Source organism: Sapajus apella, unplaced genomic scaffold, assembly GCF_009761245.1.
Source record: "Sapajus apella isolate SASKATOON/1434 unplaced genomic scaffold, GSC_monkey_1.0 scaffold27, whole genome shotgun sequence".
NCBI classification, from domain to species: Eukaryota; Metazoa; Chordata; class Mammalia; order Primates; family Cebidae; genus Sapajus; species Sapajus apella.
Genome location: NW_022436967.1, coordinates 25,351,315 through 25,373,404, shown reverse-complemented (window position 1 = coordinate 25,373,404; position 22,090 = coordinate 25,351,315). Strand labels below are relative to the sequence as shown.

The 22,090-nt window shown below is 35.4% G+C and overlaps 1 protein-coding gene across 18 annotated transcripts in view; it reads left to right on the top strand.

The window, feature by feature from the left end:
- Nucleotides 1–22,090, top strand: part of ANK2 (ankyrin 2) — a 675,434-nt gene that overhangs the window by 185,148 nt on the left and 468,196 nt on the right. For 17 of the 18 annotated variants that reach the window (XM_032292510.1, XM_032292547.1, XM_032292564.1 and 14 more), the window contains exon 2: nt 2,783–2,842. The exons of the other annotated variant lie outside the window; for it this stretch is intronic. In XM_032292510.1, coding sequence (XP_032148401.1) covers nt 2,822–2,842 — 21 coding nt within the window. In that variant the 5' untranslated portion in view covers nt 2,783–2,821. The remainder of the gene's footprint in view (nt 1–2,782; nt 2,843–22,090) is intronic. 18 annotated transcript variants of the gene reach the window in all.

Here is a 22,090-nt window from a genome sequence, read left to right as displayed (position 1 = left end):
TGAATTGTGACTCTGAAGGCAGCCTGGAAAGTACATTTTAAACTGAGCTAAGTACAAGACACTGCATCATTAAGAGAGGAGAGTTACAGACTCACAGTGAAGAGGAGAACACTTAAATTGCTCTTGAGTTTCTTGGAGAAGAATAAACATGTATGCAAAAGCCCAGGAACTGGTTTTTCAGTCTCAAAAGAAAATAATGTGTGTTCTGTCAGTGGAGCTGAGCATTCAAAGGCTCTACAGATCAGCCCAATGGGAGCTGGAAGCAAGGACTTTTAAGCAGTAGCTTTGTTTGGTTGGCAGCCTCTTGAAATTGGGACTAAAATTAAAAGTAGTTGAGTGCAACCAGTTCTAAATGTCAGATGGAACACTTTGCTCAGCATGCTGCGCACTGCATTGATTTTCCTATGTTCTACGTTGTTGTGTGAGACGTTGAATCGGGTTCCTGTTAGCGCATTCACTAATGTAAGAGCTGGAAAGCAACTTGGTCCATAATGAATATTCTGTGATGTTATTATCTATATGCCTTGGGCTTTAAGTGGGCCAGGTTTTTGTGAAATTGTTTAATTCTTTTGATACCTGGAGGCTATGTTCTCATTTCAATTTGATTGTCCTTTTTCATCGAAAGGTCTTATGAATGCTTAAATGCTGTCCTTTCCAAATTTGTACTAAGGTACAGAGAAGATTGTTCACCACATACAAAATGAGCTATGTGAATTTTTTTCAGAGAAGTATTATGCTAGCTATCTGATAGCTGCTGTTACATAGACAATTCCAAGCGAGTTTAAAAATGGTGGTTGTAATTTAAGTGTCTGAATACTTGTATATAATTTTAATAGCTTCTATTAAGGTTTATGTGAATGTGGACACCACATCTGTTGAAACTATAATCTTTTAATCTAGACATAGGGTAGGTCAAGTAAGATACGGGGAAGAAAGAGAAACTGTGACCATTCCTGGGAGTTCAGACAGCCTCCTGGGAAACTGAAGAATGACATTTCCTTGACTCCATCTATAATAGCTCTAAATAGTTCACAAGTGAGAGAATGAAAACCCTCTGGACAAGAAAACCCAGGAATTGTTTCACATTGGGCTGTGGTTTTCAAACTTTCAACTGCATCAAAATTATCTCGAAGGCTTGTTAAAACACATAGTATTGGGCAGCACTGTTGAGGAACATTACGTTTACCCTGCCCCCATGGCTCCCTTGTGGAGGATACTTTGTAATTAGTGGTAGGCAGGTAACAGCTGCCTACTTGATGGATTTTTTTTTAAGTGATCTAGAACACCTGTGTATTAATAAGACTCACCTGTCTAACAGCAACTAAATACGTGGATGAAAGTCTGCTAGGGGCCTTCAGCCTAGAATGCCTTCAGCCTCTCAGCTCTCAGCCTGTTGGTTCCCCCGGATAGATCCACTCTGTTGTTCTATCTGGGTGTCTGCCTCTCAAATACCTTCAGCCTGCCTGGGTGGGGGTCTCCTGACGGAGCTGGTTCTCGGCACCCCACTCTCAGTTTCTCATTTGGAAGGTGGAGGCGGCGGGGTGAGAATTTGCATCTCTAACAAGTTTCCAGGTGATGCTCTTTCTGCTGGTCTAGGAATCACTGGTATAAGGCAGTGATTCTTGCCTTATTTTCCCATACTTTAATATGCAGAGGGATCATCTTAGAGAGTTTGTAGGAAGTGTAGTCTTTAAAAATTATACTGAGGTGGGAGTCAACACTGAGGTTTCTGAAAAAGCACCCTTAGTGATTCTGCTATCATTGGTCCAGGGATCTTAAGCCATTGGATCATTTCTTACACTTAGTATTTGAGTCTCTCATGTTTTCATTACCATTCATAGGCTTGAATGTCAGTGAATGGCTGTTAGAGTTCCAGTATGCTTTGAAGAGTAAGAGAAAATTACATAGAAGCAGGGCCATATGACACCAAAGGTAAAATAAAATCTCAGGAAAGTATGATATATTGTGATACAGTATGTGAGCAGCTATCATAAGCTGATGTAATATGACAAGACTTTGGCATTAAAAATTTTGCAGTTTCCTGATATTATGTAACATGTAAATAAACCAAATCTTTTGAAAGGAAGCAGCAAAAATGTAATAAAGAAGACTTTAGAGATGGATATATCCTGGCTCTGGCATTTACAATGCTGGTCAAGTCGTGTAAACTTTACCATGTTTAGTTTTCTTACCTGTAAAGAAGACTTAGTAATTCTTATTTTACCACATGTCATGAAGGATAAATAGATACTATATATGAGATGGCTAGTGTAGCTTCTGATATATTGTAGATATTTAACAAATGGCAGTTATAAAAGGAAGAAGAAGGAAAAGGCCACACTCATCTCTCATTTCTTAGTTTTTGTCATTGACTGTTAGGCAGGGAATGCTTATCCAATTTAATACTTTTTGGTCAGCAATTTCAGTCAGTGCTTTTTCATGCATTTAGACAGACTCTGAAAGTAAACATAATCTCAAGATTCTTATGAATCTACTTATGATTGGATGGACATTCTCATATTTAAAAAAATCTATTTCTCTTACATATTAATAGGCTATTTTTAATCTTTTATCACATTCTGTTTTGCCTACTTTACCGAACTCTTGAAATGTTCAAATATTTTTGCTTTGCTCTTTTGCATTTATAATAGCGACTTTTTAAAATGAAGAACTCTGTCAGTACCTGCTATAAGCTTATTTTGATTTGAAACATAGAAACTTTTTAATGATCAATTGAAATGATTGCAAACTTCTAATATTTTCTCTTTTTTTATTCTTTTAGGTAAGTAATGAAAAGAGACATGAAGAATTGATATTTCAGATGACCACCATGTTGCAAAAGGTACTTCTGGTATTTTAAATATTACGTTAAAGGAATCTTATAAAAAGACATGGAGGTTAGAATGTAACTAAGTACTATTATGGTAAAAACAATTTTTATGAAAACAGATTTAAAGATGTTATAGCATTAACAATTTTTTAATTATATGGAATGTCATGTACAATAAGACTTTTCTTCTGTAATTTAGGGAATTATTATCCTTATTAGTTGGGAATGAAAAGGTAAATAGATTCATTGTCTTTTCCTCAAGATGTACATTGCTGGAAAAAGGGAGGAGGAGGAAAGAAATATGAATGCAATAGACATAATAAACCCATAGGGATTTGTTCACCAGAGTCCTCTATTTTCTCTAAGAGCTTAAGGATTTGTTTTCTGTGATCAGAACATTATCTTCATAATGTTCTGTTACTTATGAAATTGATTGCCATAAGGTTGTCAATAAAGTGATTTGATTGTAAATAATTCAAATAGATTGCATCCATGTGGAGAATCCTCCAGATTCTACATTTAAATAAAAGGGAAGGAGTGAAGAAGGAATCATTTTACTTAAATGATAGAATGTAAAAATTCTTAGTCTATTTATATTGCACACATGATTTGGGGAAATCCACTCGTATTTTTAAGTCATGAATCTCATGCAGAAGAATTTGTTTCTTTTCTAGAAGAAATCTATGAACTATTGTGGAAATCATCTTATTTGGTTACAGAGGAAAGAATTACAAGGTGAACTATTATATTAGTTGTATGATACCATTAACATTGACAATCATGCAAAGATCTGTGGTGTTTCAGATGCAATAAATCATATATGATCCCTTTGTACTGATTAATAATTTAATCCAAGAACAGAAGATATGTGAGAATACTAAAAGAGAGATAAATCAACTTTTTAATAAAATTGCAATTTTTAAAGTATTTCTCATTTTGCTTAGAAATTTCCTCAAGGCCGTACAAAACTCAGGTCATGTACTATTAAAGATAAGATAAAAGGAGTGGGGAATATACTAGCAAGTTTATCCTCTTTGAATGATAATTATTTAACATAAATTTTCTATACTTTGTGGCTATTCTTTTGAATGTTAAATAAGAATTAGACAATTTTATTAATGTTGATAATGATATGGCATTAATCAGTTTGGGCTATTTTCTTTTTCTGCTTTGTTTTTTGAGACAGGGTCTCCCTCTGTCCACTCAGGTTGGAGTGCAGTGGTACAATCATGGCTCACTGCAGAGTCTACCTCCCAGGCTCAAGTGAGCCTCCCACTGCAGCCTGCTGAGTAGCTGGAAGGACAGGCATGCACCACCGTGCCCGGCTAATTTTTAAATTTTTTGTAGAGATGGGTTCTGACTATGTTGCCCAGGCTGATCTTGAGCTCCTGAGCTCAAACGATCAGCCCATCTCAGCCTCCCACAGTGCTGGGATTATAGGCATGAGTCACTGTGCCCGGCCAGCTTGGGCTATTTTTAGAAGGGTGGATATTACTCTGCTTTATTATATAATTAGTATTATATGAATACATTTCAATACATTTTGCCTTCTTTGAGGTGCCAGTAAAACTTCCAGGTATAAAAAGCTAAGTCGGAAGTTGGATAGATTCATCTTAGAAGCTCAGAGGAAAGATCTGAGATTATACTGTGATAAAGGAGAACCAATTCCAGTTCCGGACAAAGAAGGGAAGAATAATGATTTGGTCGTGAGTGTCAAATGTTGCTGACAGGTTAACGAAGATGAATACATCAGCAAACCAACGGGAGTTTTACATGTAAATGTCCTCAGTAACTTTGGCAAGGGAAGTTTTGGTGGAGAAACGGGGGCAGAAACCAGACCGGAGTGGTCTGAGGAGTAAATAAGGGAATAATGGAGTTAGCAAAAAATATAGCTCTTTGAAAATTTTGTCAGGAAATAAAAGTGCAGAGTCCAGCGTCTGGATAGGGAAGTAGGGATGAGACAGAGTCTTGAACATGTTTATTTTAATGGGAACAGTGTAGAAGAAGGAGAGAGATTGGAGGTATGGGTTTCTGAAAAGGAAGGACGTGATGGAGGAGGTGGTCTAAGAATAGAGATTACCCATAGCTAGTGGGAAGGACGACACACGCATTAACACAGCTAAGGCAATCTCTGTAGGACACATACAGATACGGATAGGTTTGTAGATTTGGAAGGGAAAATTGAAGGAAGTAGCAAGAAAAAGTTTCTGTTTTCTTTGTGAAAAAGGTGTGGCCAGAGTCGTTAGTGAGGATTTGAGGAAAAGAGCAAGGATTGAAATGTTGTTTGTGGAGAAAGAGAGAGAGAGAAAGAGAGGGAGAGGTCAATATTAGACTAGGTAAGTATTAGTGACTTAGAATTTGTAGTATCTTCAAACTCCTAAAATTTATGTGTATTATATACATGAATATTACTTTCTAAAAATCAGAAATCAGGTATAATCTGTTTTAAGGGAAGGTCTAAGAAAGATTCGACTGTTCTCTTCTCAGGCCCGCAGTTTTGGTGTGTGTGCCCTAATGACAGCATTTTCATGGCAAAATTTAGGAACACTTTTTGACCTTGAAGAAAGGATTACTTTAGCACTCCAAAATGTATGTCCTATTTGCCATGACTGAAGAGCGCCTGCTGTCCTTACCCAGGTGTCCTTGGGCTGGCACATTCTTTCTGCTCTGCTAAGCATTCTTTGGGCAGTAGAGTGAGACTGAAAGTGTTAAACAGGCCCTGAAGATGGAAGACTTCAGTTTGCTGACTTTGAATTATAAGAAGGTTAATATGTCCATTTCACTAGAAACCCTAAATTTCTGCTTCCCATTTGACTTTTGGGAGTGTTTACTTGAAGGCACAGGGATCTTTATAAGACCAAAGGAAACTTTTAGTTCAGGTACTTAAAATTTTTCTTTTTAGCTGCAAAGCCATTTTGCAAAAAAAAAAAAAAAAAAAAAAAAAATCTGGCATTAACAAAGAGAACTATTCTGATTGCAGTGGACATGGGGGAACCCACCCACTCATTCCTTTTCTTTCCCTTCCTCTTCATCCCACATTCAGAAAGTTCCCCTGAGACATCCTCATTGAATCTGGTGGTTCCATTGAACATTGTTTGAAAAGTACAATTCTAGGTGATCACAGCTATATTGAATTTCATCAAAATATGTAGTTCTTAAGATAAATTAACTGTGGTTTGAGGATAATTTTTTTCTTTACAATTAAAATACGTTAGTATCTACTTTAACCTAAAGCATACATTCTTACATTGATAATTTTAGTGGTACAGATACTAATTTTACCAAAAAAGGTAAAAAAAAAAAAACAAACAAAAAAACCCGCCACTACTGAATATATTACAAATCTGGGATTTGAAACGCCAAGCACTCCTTTTACTTAATTTTGCTGATCAGGATTACCGAAGTTCATAAATGTGGAACCCTTCTCTAAGCTCATGAGTAGAACTGTTCTTCATTATCCTCGAAGGGCAGACATACGACTGTGGCAGGGAGGATTAATTACCTGGGTCTTGAGCAGCCGTGAATGCATGTAGTATGAGTTACCAGTGTTGCTTTTCCATTAGGGTATGACTTTTTCTAGGGCTAAAAACATCCATAAAGTTGGAATTGAAGTTTTTAAGAAAACCACACTTTTATGTTAGAAAGTAGATATTGATAAGGTAGAGAAGCCAGTACAAGAAATGGTTAAAAGAGGGCTAAATTGGAGTATGAAGAACTTGCTAACAGAGTTATAAAGACAAATTAAAGAGGACAGTTTAACTTGAGTTGCTGTTAACAGTCATAGCAGTGCAATGAGGCACATATTATAAACTTGGTTTTATATTTGATGAAATGGAGTCTTATACGGGTTAAGTAGCTTGTCAAACGCATACAACAAATCACCAGCAAATGTGGCAGAGCAAAAATTCAGATCCAGATCATTTTATTTTAAGGCCAAAATGAGCTGGTAAAGTCAGACCCAACAAATAGACAGCTAGGATAAGAAATAGTTGAGACTGGGAAGCAAGTTCAAAACTGTGAGAGACATAGCAAGAAAAGGGCTGGTCTTCAAAATAAAGAATGCTACTCCAGTCAAATACCTCCAATGGCTCCCTGTGAAAAACGTGGCTGTGAGAGTCCAATGAAAGTTTCTATCTTTAGAAACTGCTTCCTCTTTAGTCACTTCCTCCCAATCTTCCCTCTGAATACTGTAATGACTAGAGTACTATCTCTGCGGGACTTGGGCCTCTTGGGCTTATGCCACCAAAAGCTGTTAATATTGAGGTTGGATGGGAAGGTCTCTGGCTTCCTGAGGGCTCCTGGTGGTGTCCTGACTTTGGAAGTCTGGCTCATTGATTGGGGTTGGGGGGCCTTGTCATTTCAAAATTCAGTTCCTACTGAAGGTGAAGCAGCTCAGCCTGGCCTGCGTCCCTCCATCTTCCATTCTGTTGTATATCCCTGAATCACACATTAAGATCTGTATCTATCGGCACATGAAATCTTGTTCTAGTTATACAGAAGCAAGTCACAAAAAGAAATGAGGATAATGAAAATGGTTAAATATGAAATCCTATGGACCAGATATAAAATTTTGTCTCAAGTTTTTAAAAGTTGTTTTCAAGGCCTAGGAGGATCACTGGGATAACCGGAAGAAAACAGTGAAGAGTAAGCTTTTTAGATACTGGGGGATAGAATACTTACATTAACATGATTATTGATAAGTGTACATTTCTGTTTGCATGTGATGCCAACAATCTTTTGTATACTTCAGTGGTGTTAATTTCCCATCTGCTTGTGTAAATTAGGTGTACTCTTTGAGCCATTTCCTGAAGTGATGGAAAAGTTACCCTTTGTTCTGGTCAATAATTGTAAAATAATTTGCTTAAATTTAGGTATCCGAAGCTTCGTATTTTCAGGAATTCTTTTTCCTGAAGAATATATATAATTGGGTGTAATGATAGAGTTAGCTTTGTTCATTGTAATCCATTTATTGTTTCTAATGATCAAATCAAATGGGAGCTTTCTAGTTTCTGTCTCATCTAAATTTAATAGATATATTATCCTTATATTACTGTAGCTGTGTTTTATATGCAGTTCTTGTGACCAGAGAAAATAATTCTCTTTTGTTTCCTACTATTTTTTTTGTTTTGTTGTGTTTTGTTTTGGGTTAAAATGGTTTATAATCTACATTAAAACTTTTTTCTGTCCTTATATGAAAAAAGATGAAAATGAAAATAAATGGAAGTACCATGGATTTTTCTGAAAGAATTTTGGTGAAAAAGTATTCATTCTGTGATGAGTGTTTCTATACCCTACCTGGAACCAAATAAGGATTTTGTGGTCAGTCTATGTATAGCAGAGACTGTGTAGAAGGTATTGATATCTGATAAAAGTGAACAAAGTTCTAATGAGCTCATTCATTATTTGCTTTGAAAAAGCAAGTAATTTTTGTTCCTTTTCCATGATTTCTCCGTTTAATTCATATACATTAATTGTAATTCTAGAAATGCTAGTAATTCTTTATTATAGTTACTGTGATGGTCATAGAATTAATTAAGGGTACAACAGTGCCATTTGTCAATTATTTTCAACCATATTCTTTAGTGTTTAAAATTTTGCAAACAAATAAATAATAGAATAAGCATGTTTTTCTTGGGCAAATGGTACAGACTTTTTTTCACAAACTTATATGAATCACAGTGCTCTCCAATGTCTGCATTTACATGCTTAGAGGCAAAACATTTAAAGAAACAGGATCTTAGCCTAATCAGTGAAGTAAATCTGAAAATATTGATCTCACAGAAAGGATCATGCCCTCCTCAGCATGAATCTGGCCCTCTTCATTTTGCTTTCATCAGCTGGGGCTGTTCAGTGGTGCAAAGAAAACATTGTAAAATGCTTACTGCTTTTAGAAGTGCTTCCAAGTCTTTTAAATAATGGTAAGGGTTGCAAATCTTATAGGAAGGACCTATCACAGAAAAGCTTTATTCAGTTGCACAGGGAATGGTGAACTCCAGTTACTGAGAGCTGCTCTAAAGAGAAATACTTATAAGAAAGGGGTACTGAAGTATTCATTATTATAAAACTTAAAGAGAACAATTGTGTGTTTCATTGCACATCTAAATCTAATATCTGTAAAGGGGGTCTGTGGCAGCTAGCAGAGGAGAAAGTGCAATTCTACAGATGGATAAAAAGGACCTGAGAATTCTCCAGCAAAATGGGTTGTACTTGGCGGATCTGCAGATCTGCATATTTCTGCTCAGTACAATCAGGCAAACACAGAGACTTCCAGAGGAGCTAATTATCTTTTGTGTTTTTTTTTAACCTTAGAAAGAGAATAATATTTGGAAGACAACTATTAAGAGATGTTAAAGGCAATGTTTAAAAAATGTTGAAAAAGAATTCTATGTTTAGCCTTCTTTTAAAAGTTTTTAATACCCATTTTTGCTCTCAAAATAATTTATCATAATTTGCAGAGCTCAAACCATTTGGTTTATAATTTGAAGACTTTTATTATTTGCCATTTTCTTTCTTTTTGTAAAGGATTTTGACTAGTCTAGCTATTTTTCCTGTTGAACATGTAGAGTCAGTATTATCAGTCTCCCTGTGTTTCCTGGGCTCGCCTCAAACTCCTGGGCTCTAGCGATCCTGCCACCTCAACCTTCTGTACACAGTATATTTTTATGTTAAAACAGTTATTTTACTTTGTACTTTTACTTATTCTAAACTTTCTTAATACTGTGTTTCTGATCAGGCTTAATTTTTGAATAATGCATTTTGAAACTTTATGTTCTTCCTCCCAACACCCCTCAAGACGGAGTCTTGGTCTGTCACCCAGGCTGGAGTGCAACGGTGTGATCTTGGCTGCAACCTCAACCTCCCAGGTTCAAGCAATTCTCCTGCCTGAGCCTCCTGAGTAGCTGGGATTACAGGCGCCTGCCTCCACGCCTGGCTAATGTTTGTATTTTCAGTAGAGTTGGGGTTTCACCATGTTGGACAGTCTGGTCTTGAACTCCTGCCTCGTGATCTGCCTGCCTTGGCCTCCCAAAGTGCTGGGATTACAGGCATGAGCTACCGTGCCTGGCTGAAGCTATATGTTCTTGAATTTTGCTCAGTTAAGTTTTGGAATTTCTATATGAGTTTAATACCTTGAATTATCTGAATAGTTCAAAAAAATCTCTTTATATCTTCTATTTCCCTCATCTGTACAAATTTACAGATTGCCTCATCTATAAACTTGTTAGATATGTATCACAAAGTTGTACAGGTGTCCCTATTTTTTTGTTCAGTAACTTGAAAGCCCTCTTTGGAAGTCAGAGAGAAATTATTACATAGTGCATGGACTAGAGTTTGAAAGAGATTCAAACCTTATAAAAATGAGTCAATTTGCCATGGAATTTAGAGAAATACAGCATCTTTGAAATATTTTTTCTCTCTCTATTTTTTAATATTAGAGAACTTTTCATGGATATTTATTTTTTCTTTTTTTAATGGGAATATTTTGTTGAATAATAGTAACATCTATAATGCTTACTTCCTACTAAGGAACTCAGGCATATCACCCTTTGAGATATATTTTTTCATTTTTTTTTTAGGTAGATTTTTATTATCCTTATTTTGTGAAAGTGGAAACTAGGGCTTCTGTAACTTATTTGGGTCACATCAGTGGTGGTTCAACTAGACTTCAAATCTACCTGTCTGACTCCAAAACTCATGCTTTTAATCATGACATCAAACTTAACTTATACATCTAAATACATCCTAGATACATCTATGTATCCAAATGTAAATTGTTTTACATGAAGATTATAATGAGATGCCCATTTGTGTTACTGTTATTATATCAGTCATTTACAAAATTGATGTAGGTTAAAATTAGATGTGATTGGATATGGTATCTAAAGTGAACTAAAATCTGGCCAGGCGTGGTGGTTCATGCCTGTAATCCCAGCACTTTGGGAGGCTGAGGTGGGTGTATCACTTGAGGCCAGGAGTTTGAGACCAGCCTGGCCAACATGGTGAGACCCCGTCTCTACTAAAAATACAAAAAAAAAATTAGCTGGGCATGATGGCACATGCCCGTAATCCCAGCTACTCAGAAGGCTGAGGTAGAAGAATCACTTGAACCCAGAGGTAGAGGTTGAAGTGAGCTGAGATGGTGCCACTGCACTCTAGTCTGGGTGACAGAGCAAGACTCCATCTCAAAAAAAAAAAAAAAAAAAGTGAACTGGAATCTGATTTTTCCCCTATTTGCTTACTTTTCTTTCTGTGGTCTGAGAGAAAAAAAGGACAGAGCCCATGTGGCTTCACATTGGGAAGAAGTGACAACCACTGTTTCCTAAAATTTAAAGCTAGATGGGCCTGGAAAGAGCTGATATTACCCCTGATTCTTTTTTTTTTTTTTTTTTTTTTTTTTTAGACAGAGTTTCGCTCTTGTTACCCAGGCTGGAGTGCAATGGCGCGATCTCGGCTCACCGCAACCTCCACCTCCTGGGTTCAGGCAATTCTCCTGCCTCAGCCTCCTGAGTAGCTGGGATTACAGGCACGCACCACCATGCCCAGCTAATTTTTTGTATTTTTAGTAGAGACGGGGTTTCACCATGTTGACCAGGATGGTCTCGATCTCTTGATCTCGTGATCCACCCGCCTCGGCCTCCCAAAGTGCTGGGATTACAGGCTTGAGCCACCGCGCCCGGCCCTGCCCCTGATTCTTTAGAATCAATATCTTGTATCACAGTTGAAATGATTGTCAAAGATAAGAACATAAGGTTTGTCTGTTGGGGATACCTGAGGGAATACGTGAATTTGAAGATGTGAATTCTGTTTTTGGAAAGCTTAATACAGCAGAGTCTGATATAATGGCAAGTGACAGCTGCTTCTGGGGCTGAATCCCCATGAAGTCCCCACTTTCTTCTGAATAATTACTAGAAAATACATCTAGACTAAAGTTTATGACTAAAATTAGGGCCTATATGTTCTGCTATTGAGTTGAGTTACAGAAATTAGATTTCATGCCTTTCCTAGTTGTTACTGTTCTTTATACAGCTTACATATTTTCTACAGCAGGAACCTTCTTAATGTTGAGATCTTCAGGGACTCAAAGTTCATGATGGGAGCTCAGCAAATGTACTGGGATAGATAGATAAATGGTGTTTGTGTGCATCAAACTTGATCTAAAGACCACTTTACCAAGAACATGAGACCCAACAGAAAAGTAAGACTTTAAATAGACTTTTTTTAAACGATAAGTTTCAATGAAAAATATAAAATGGGCTCTATTTTAAATTTTAAAGACGTGTAGCAAGATAGTATGAATTATTTTTACATTTGGCTGGGCACAGTTAGTCCCAACACTTTGGGAGGCCGAGCTGGGTGGATTGCTTGAGTCCAGGCGTTCAACATCAGCCTGGGCAACGAAGTGAATCCCTGTCTTTACAAAAAATCTACAAAATGATAAGCTGGGCATAGTGGTAAACACCTGTAGTCCCAGCTGCTTGGAAGACTGAGGTGGGAGGAACCCTTGAGCTTGGAAGGATGAGGCTGCAGTGAGTTGAGATTGCACCACTGCACTCCAGCCTGGGCAACAGAGTGAGATTCTATTTCAAAAATAAATGAATACATACATAACAAATTTTTTCTTCAGTTTATTTTAGAATTTAATCTTACGTTTGCTTTCATTATTGAGGCTTTGCAATTTTGTTACTGGGCGCATGAATTTGCTTAGTATAATTATTATACAAGTATATACTTACTATAACAGTTGCCTATTATCACAGAATTTTATATGCGGAACATAAAAAATTAATATATGCAAACATTTTTCCATTCCTGTGTAAATCTTTAGTGTTTTTAATTGTCAGATATTATTGATATTTAGATGCTGCATTGAGAAAAGCTGATATGTGAGTTTCATTAAGCTAAAAAGTTTTTGTTAAACTACCCAGTAAAAATATATTTGTTTTATAGCTCAAATAGCACTGTTTACTTGTGAGTTTTGAATGTTACAATTCCTGAATTATTAAACCAGTCACATGAATCTGTAGGATTTTTGTGTTCTGACATGGTTCTGATGAAGAAGTGGGCTAATATTAAGCCTAACAGTTTATGGATATAAGTGACAAAAATCTGCCTTTTTCAGTTATTGAAAGTTACTACTCTAAATGGACTATACTATAGCAACTGAGCAGGACTGTATCCTCCATGACAGAAAATAGGAGAATGCGGGGTTATTAATCAAAATCACCTTTAATGTGCATCACAATTCTACACCTAAACTACAGTTATGAAGCAGAGGAAACTGATCTGTAAAAACCTGAATAATCGATGCATAAATAAAATTCCTGCCTTTATTAAATAGTTAGGTATTTCAATGAAACATTTGTAGTCTGTATATTTAGTAGCAGTTTGGATAGCAATGTTACTGTGAGTAAAAGTGACAACTTTCTACCAAGACCTTGTTCTCCTTATTGTCTGGGATTGAGTCACTTTCATATCTCCTGTTCCTAGCACAAGGTTGGACATGTTAAAAAAGTAAAAAGCAAACAAAACCCCAAAACTCTGATATACATTTGTCAGATAAATGAATAAATGAGGATTTATGAGAATATCTTCAACCAGTATAATAGCATCAGGATTTTCTATTCAATGTATTTTAATAAGCAATTCAATTATATATCAAATTATATATCTTCTTCTTACATATATACGAAATACTGTGGTAGGTACTTCAGTGGCATTAAGATATGTTAAATAGGGCCCTGATTTTTAGGAACTTAGATTCATAAAGAAAATGTATAGGGACAACTTAAATTCCAGTGTCATAAATGCTAAGGGAGCAGAGAGGCACAGCTTGAATAAAGACCAGTGGATATTCTGGAAACGAGCAAGAGCAAGTGCAAAGGTAGGGGGATGTGTGAAACGTGCAAATTCCAGAGCACCAAGTCATTCTGGGTAGCTAGACCTCAGGGTTTATGGAAAAGATACTTTATGCTACCAACTTTCTGCTAAAGCTACAAGTACCGCAATGGAAAAGAGCTTCTAACAGACTCTTTATTGATAACTGTCTTGAATCTAAAATGCATTCCTTTTCATATTACATCCTGGCCAATTCTACAGGCTTTTAATGCTCCCAACTTCCAATGTTATTGCTTATTCTCCTATTTGGGATTTTGCTTTATAACTTTAGATTTGATGTCCTGAAGCAATATAGTTATCCTCCACCACCAATACTGTTATGACTGGAATCCCTGCTGTTGATACGAACTGTAGGACTACACTGGAGGTAAAATTGGAAAGAAGAAAAGGTGGAGCTCAGATCATGAGGGACCTTTATTCCATGTGTTACATGTTGAAAGTCTAAAGAGAAGAAGTGACATTGACAATAAATCTCCACTGTTTGGTTATTAAGATATACTGTTAGATGACACACGTCTTGGAGGTTTATCATGGTTCAGCATTGGATCCTTACTTTGTAGTCTCAGAAACTAAGTTTGTCAGTGCACTGAGAGGAGAGCCATCCCTTAGGGGTGATTTCACTTTAAGTAACCTCACAGGAAGTGATGTATAAAATGGACTTTCAATGTATTGTCACATAAAATTTGAATAGTTGGGGCACATGAATGTGATGTTCTGACTTTATGGGTCAATGAAATTATGTGGGAACAAAATATTAGCCAAGAGGTTTTTACATAAGCATGAGACCAGAAGAAGGGAAAAGAATGATATAATTTGATTGTTAATGGCATCAGACTCATATCTCAAAGCACTACCTGCCCTGAAAAAGATTATCTGGCTACCAGGATTGGAGTGCTGGAGATTTGGGGCCTGCTCATTGCTTCCCTTGCTTGGACTGGCGCTATCAACATCTTTCTTCTCTGTCTCTGCTTTACCTTTAGGTTCTTCATGCTTTTAGTCAAAGCAGTCTTCTGAGTAGTCACCTATTTAAAAGGTAAATGGGTTTTATTACACAGGCCATCTGATTTATCGGGAAAGCTGCCTGGAAAAGCCTTGAGAAAGGCTCTGAGCTCAGCCAAGCTCAGGGGACTAGCATGCTCCTGAGGTGGTGGTTGAGGTCTGCCCAGGCTCAGGGAGGGTGGAATGAAGATTACTTGATGCATTTGCCATCCTTGCATAAATAATTCAGGTTATGAAAGCACCCGAAAAAAACATAAGTAGGATCAACAAGTTTTCATTCAGTGAAAACAAAAGATGATGAGGTCCCCTTCCCAGATTTGTCGCACCCACTCTCACTCTGAATGTCAGCTATGTGGCAGTAACGGGGAGACGTGGCGGAAACATCCAACTCTAGACGCTAGTTTTCTATGATCGCCTTCACCATGGTACTGCGTTTGTTGACTGAGTGAATATTATTTTTCCTGTTTGAAGAATAGAGAGGAGAATGATGCCACACTCTAACAAATAAAACTAAAAAGCATGGCAGTAATATTAATGACGCGGTCTGCTGTCTTCTTAAGTGTTTTGAATGTTATTTGGCATATCAACAGAATGAAGAGTTTTGGATTGCAAATGATTTTTTGTATTCTTTGATTTTCATGCTATTTGCTTTCTGTTTTTGAAAATTTTTTGAAGATTTTCCATGACAGTTTGTTTTGCTAAATTCCCACTTGTTTGTTTGCTGGGCTGTTGTTTACTTGGCTACTTCTGGAACTTGGAATTCATGTTTGCATCTGATTATATCTGCATAATTGTTTGAGTTTATATATAGCTAATCAGGGGTGGTAATATTTAATTGACCCCCCCCCATTACTTCTGCTTTCTATGGAATTTCTATTTTCTTTCACTTTTTAGTTAATAAAGATTTATTTATCATCTTCCATATGCAAATACCATTTTAGGCCTGACTAAAGTAGAACTTTCCTCAGCTTAGAAGAAATTTCTTAGTATACTAGAATATAATATGCATATTAGTATTGTCTCCCAAACTTAGCTCCATATTGACAATTGGCAATAGCATCTTTTGTATTAGATGGATTTGCACATGATAGTAAAGACTTGTAGCAGTTATATGGAGCAGAGTATAGCATTAAAGCAATTTATTATTTTATACTTTAGCATTACTCAGCTTTTATCTCTTTATCATAGTTATTTTTATTTGTAAATGTTAACTGTGTTTTTAAGGTATATAAAAACAAGCATTATTTTAAATTAAAAGCTCTGTAGAAACTCACTCATTGATGGTCATTAATGTCGGCTGAAGTCCAACCTGTCAGGTAAGGAAATAAAACAATTAGCTTATTTTATGAAGGTCAATTGAATATAATTAATGAATATACTAATTTTCATGTGTATTTATTTTTAATGTGCCTAAGTATTAACAGTGTGAGATACATAGAACTTTCAATATTCTCTTTATTTTTCTAAGACAAATGAAATAAGCATATTACCACATTTGTTTACCTTAATGAAAACTAACAAGTAGAAAATTCATAAACCAGCATTTTATTCAAACTCCTGTCATAGAAAATAATCACTTCTTTGCTTTAACGTTACTAAATGTTTTGCTAATGTTTGCAAATGTAGCAAAGTGTGGCCAAACTAAAGTTTCCGTTGAGAAATGCGAAAGCAACCTTTAAGCGCTTTATGTCTCCCATTAATGAAGATGGAACAACATTTTAATGCAAGAATAAATATCACTTTGACTAATCAGTCTGTCAGCCTAACTATAGCTTTTCTTCTTACAGCTTTTAATAATTTATTATATTTAGAGTTCAATAATAATTTATTATACTTAGACTTGAATAATAACATTATAGAATTTAAAATTTCCTGGGAAGAGCCTTTTCAGATCATTTGGTCCAATGATATTATTTTAAGTACCGTAGGAGTAAAAGTTCTTCCTCTCTCCAGTTACTGGCAAAATTAGGCCTAGAACTCGTGTCTCCCCCTCTAAGCCCAGACTCTTTTTTACCACTCTATATTGCCTCTGATTTATATGGCATGCGATATCCACCAACCCTTCCTAAGACACAAAGTCAATCTGCATTTGTAATATTTAAGAAGAAGACTCAGCTCACTCTTCTTTTTACCAATATTTATAAAATATGTTGTGTGCTAGCAACAACTACTGAGATGGTTTCAGGGAGAGACGTGATCTCATGACATGAGAGTGGGAAATGTCAGTATATACTGCCTTCCTATAGCCAAAATAAATGCGTTTCCAATCAAAAAATCACTTAAGAAATAATATGTTTCCACACTATTATACATATATCAGATGATGTAGAATGTAACACTAAAGAGACAAAATGTATTTTATTTCTGTTTTAAAAATTTGAACTAAGTACAAAAGTCTTTAAGGATCTTTGCTTAAACATATGCTTTACTTTTACGTATAAATAATATAAATTGAACACTAATATTTTAAATTCTCTTGGATTTCCACAGGATTTACCATATTAGCTATAAATAGTGTGCAGTTCAGCATAGATAAGCCATTTATTTGCTTACTTTTCTTGTATAGTGTGTATTTCATACTGCTATCAAGGATGGTCTGTTCTATTCTTATTTAGTTGAACCTCATATTCACTATACTGTATTGCGCACACATGTACTTGAGGATCAAGGATGTACTCTTCTGCCTCACCTCCCACTTTTGTTGCTTTTAATGCCAAATAGAAAATAGTTAAATTTTACATTTAAAGTTAACCCTAAATTAAAGCTGTTGTATAGCTCATGGATCTCTGGTAAAATATTCAGGGAATTTTATTTATTTAAACACATAATGTTATCAGAGTGTTTTTAATAGTGATTAGTCCAAATAAATAATTGAATATATTATTTTAATTTTCTTTCTTTCTTTTTTTTTTTTTTTTGAGACAGGGTTTTGCCATATTGCCCAGGCTGGAGTGCAGTAGCGCAATCTCGGCTCAAACTATCCTCCCATCTCGGCCTTCCAAGTAGCTGGGATTACAGGCATATACCACGCCCAGCTAAGTTTTGTATGTTTTGAAGAGACAGGGCTTTGCCATGTTGCCCAGGCTGGTCTCGAATTCCTGAGCTCAAACAATCCTCCTGCCTTGGCCTCCCAAAGTGCTGGGATTATAAATGTGAGCCACCATGCCCGGCCAATTATGTGTATTATTTTCTTATGATAAATACTTTCTGCATTAGGTCTCTTTATGTTTTATGCTGTTATATAATCTGACACAAAGTTAAGTAGAAATCATTTTGAGGAATGTGAGGTACTATTCCTCTAATTATTTTTTAAAGAGATGGGATATTGCCATATTGCCCAGGCTAGAGTACAGTTGCAATTCTCACACTACAGCCTCCAACTCCTGGGCTCAAGCTATCCTCCTGCCTCAGCCTCCCAGCTAGGACTATAAACACATGCCACTGCACCTGACTTCTAATTTTTATTAAATTTTTAACGGAGAATTAAAAATACTATTCTATGTTTTTTTTTTGCATTATCCACCATTTTTTCCTGTGTTTAAATGTTTGTTATCATGGCTGCTAAGAAAAGTTTATTACTTTTTCATTGTCAAATGTCAAATAGCATGATATTCTATGGCTACTACTTGGAATTTATAGCAATGAAGCTTTAATTCATTTGTCTTTGAATATGTCTGTCTGGGAACTGCCATCTGACAGATACCAGATGGAATAGAACCCTGGTCTGAAAGTCGCAAGCTTCTGATGATGGTGCCAGCTCCACTGCTGTTTAGCATCATGGCCTTGGACATCTGACTAACATCTTTGGACCTGTTTCCTGAGCTGTTAAATGAAGACATAGAACTGGAAAACTTCTAAAGTTGCTTTTGATTCAAATGTTGTAATTCTTGAAATTGTAGGGCTACTCTAACTGGTCTTAGGTGTGCCCACAGACACCAGTCTCTAGATCCCTTGGTTTCCTTTAACTGGAGATTTAGAGAGGGAAGACTGGCTCTTTCTTTGGGAGTTGTGAGCACAGAAAGCAATTTTTGAGTAGATCTGTGTTGACCTGCACATTACTTACTCTCATATTAACCCTCTGTAATTTTCTTAAGTGGTTGTTCAATCCTTTTCATGTAGCCCAAGGGTCCTAGATAGGGCTCATGATGCCACATTCAATCTGTGACTGAGTTTTTTTACTGTCCTCATGGGCCACATTTAACAAAGTAATTGACAAGGAATACTTACCAACAATGAAATCCTGTTAATCTGATTTAGCCCAACTAGGCTGTATGTTGAAAACTTTTACCTTCAGCAGTGTTCTCAATACTCTGTAGAAAAAAAAATGATACAAAGAAGTAAAAGACAGGGGATTTGATTTAAAGATACAGTGCATATTCAATAATGTAGTTCTGCTGCGGAATTTTTGAGATAGCAGCATAGACTGCTCAGCCTTGTGTGACAGAGTCAAAGATGGGGTAAGTCAGTTATTTTGAGCAAAGGTTTTATATAGAGCTTATTTGAATATGAAAAGGAAGACCCTAGAAGTTTGATGCAATAATCGATGTAGGCAATTCAATCTCAATATTGTATTTAACTATTTTCAAAACCTGAAAAACAGCTTTAATTAAAAATGACTCTCTAATATTCCTTGTCACTGATACCAACCTAACCAAATCCAAGATATAGTAGAAGAGGAAACAAAGTTCTTATTTTAGGTTATCACCTCTGTTTCTATTATTATAAAGGATAAGTTGTTTTTACTGTTTCTTAAAAAAAAAAAGATAATATCTTACATAATGCTAAGATTTTCTTTTTCTAGCTACAAATAATGCCTTGAATTTATTATTGGACATGTGTGGATTTAAATGTCACAAGTTATGTACTTCCAAAATAGAGGTATAGTTTCATTAATCAGCATGCTGTAGTGGACGCATCATTCTGTCTTTAACGTTTTTATATTTTGACATTTAGTAGCCCTAAATTCAAAGCTAATCCCATTCAACACATAGCACTAAACTAGACATCAGTGAAATTAAATACAGTTATATTCTAGCACTTAAAAATTGCTCTACGGGATAAAATTATTTTAATATTACTTTAATGATGTTGCTTAATTGCCTTTTTCAAATATAATGGTAAAACAATTGACCTAGTAGGGTGCCTGTATGTAGTGGGTACTTAATCTGCCAACTCAAATGTTAAATTCTAAACTTTGGAATTCCTTTGAAAATGAGGCTGATTATAAAGCTAAATGTTGCTGTATTTTTTTTTTTTTTAATGAGCACCTGTCTAATGAAATCCCCAAAATAACAAGCTCAAGTGATAGATAAAGTTGGGGAAAAATAACATAAGCTAGATATTTTTGAAAAGAAAGAAAGATTATCTTTTGCAAATATGAATGAGATATTGAGCAAAAAATTCATGACTGCTCTAAAATTAGAATGTTCATTTTAAGTACTCCCAAAGGGCCAAGTGCTGAAATTTGAACAGTGAAATGAACAAAATGGGAACTAAAATATTAACATTAAGCAATCTCTTGAGTAAAGTTGTAAAAAATAGTATTGGTCACTTTTACTATGTTGTTAAGTTTTAGATATTGGAATAGAGAAGAAGGAGGAATTTGGAAAGGAATATAATAAAACGCCCAAATTCTTGGAATTTGATTCAAACCAAAAGGAAATGATCTCTGAAATTCAGTACAGATTTTAAAATAATAATTCTTCCAGTTGTGAAACACATTAGTCATACCTCTGTTTTAATGACTTGGAAGGTAAATATATAAGTCCCAGTGTAAAAAATGAAGAATGATAGATAAAAATGATTTTAAAGTTAATTAAAAGTAAAGATATACTGACATTTGAAAACTAAGGGCTCTTTTAGATTTCTTGAAACATCTCTAAAAGATGTGAGATGTATATTCATGGCTATCACTTAATCTTAGCACATATTCTGGCTACTGCTGGGTGAGAAAAACAGCTTTTTCAAAGCTGACTTATCAATATTATGATAGCCCCATTTAGAAAACAACCAAATATTTAATAATAAGGAAATTGTTAAATTATGAAATGCCTATGAAATGAGATTTTTATGTAGCCATTTAAAAGTAGCCTTTAAAGAAATTGTCATGACAGGAAAAACATGCATTACTAATAATTTTAAAATTTAAGATATAAAAAAGTCTATCCAACATGTTCTCAACTATATTATTTATATTCATAGAAAAATGCAAAAAAATGCAGATATGATAGTAGGGGTTTTTATCTGGATACATGTAATTTTTCTTCATACTTTAATTTCAAATTTTTCTTACAGTAAATATTTATTACCTTTTATAATTAGAAACTACATTTTTAAAAGCTTGCTGATTTCAAAGTTCACTGCAAATTACAGTAGTGAAAATAATCATTATTGAGTTTATGATAAAAGATAGTTTTTTTTTTTTTTTTTTGGCAATGTACAGGAAAGAAAAGAGCAAATTATGCAAAAATAGCTAGGTTAACCTGAAATTTGGGTCAAATACTTCAGTTCATCTCCCAAGTACAGCAGTAACTATCTTAGAAGAATAACATTCATCTGTTTTCTATCTGCTACAGTACATTGCATAACAAATATGCATGTTTCCTTGTATCATTGATACAAAAGATATATCTGCATAATGTAGATCCTATTGGCTATAGAAATTATGTCCTGAAAGAAAAATTTCACTTGGTTGAAAACCATAATAGCTTCAATCTGCAGGTCCCTGCCAATATGAAATGTGGCATAGTCCTCCTAATTCCCAATGATAGTGATAGTAAGTACCTCAAAGACATTTTTAATTAATAAAATCAAAATACATAAGCTTACTATAAACATTTTGGGGCTACTGGAATGGAATAAACTTGGAAGAACTTTGGGAGATTATTCAGAAGAGTTGGTTGTTACAGAATTATAAGTTTTTAGATTAAAGTTGTAGAGCATGAAATGAGTTTTTTTCCTGGACTTGTCTGGCAATTAATCCATTCTCCCATAGTTGAATGGAACCATAGTCAGCAAACAGAGAAAGCTTTAGTGGTCATGAAAAGAAAATTTGGTGATACCTTTCTTTTAATAGAATGTTTACAAGTAAAGTCAGGCATTAATAGTTTGTGTTATAGATCTCTATAGAAAAATTTCAGAAATCACTTGCTTGAATATTTTATTTTTTAGTCAATAGTGTGTCCCTGTCCCACCTTGGGCTAAAGTGGGGGGAACCTTTATTAGAGTCATTTTAAAAGTGCAGGGACTTGGATTCTGTGCCTGGAGAATCTGATTCAATAGGTTTTCAGTAGTGTCAAGGAGACTGTAAACAAAACAAAGCAAAGCAAAACAAAACAACAGAACAGAAAGCCTCCTCCGGTCATTTTG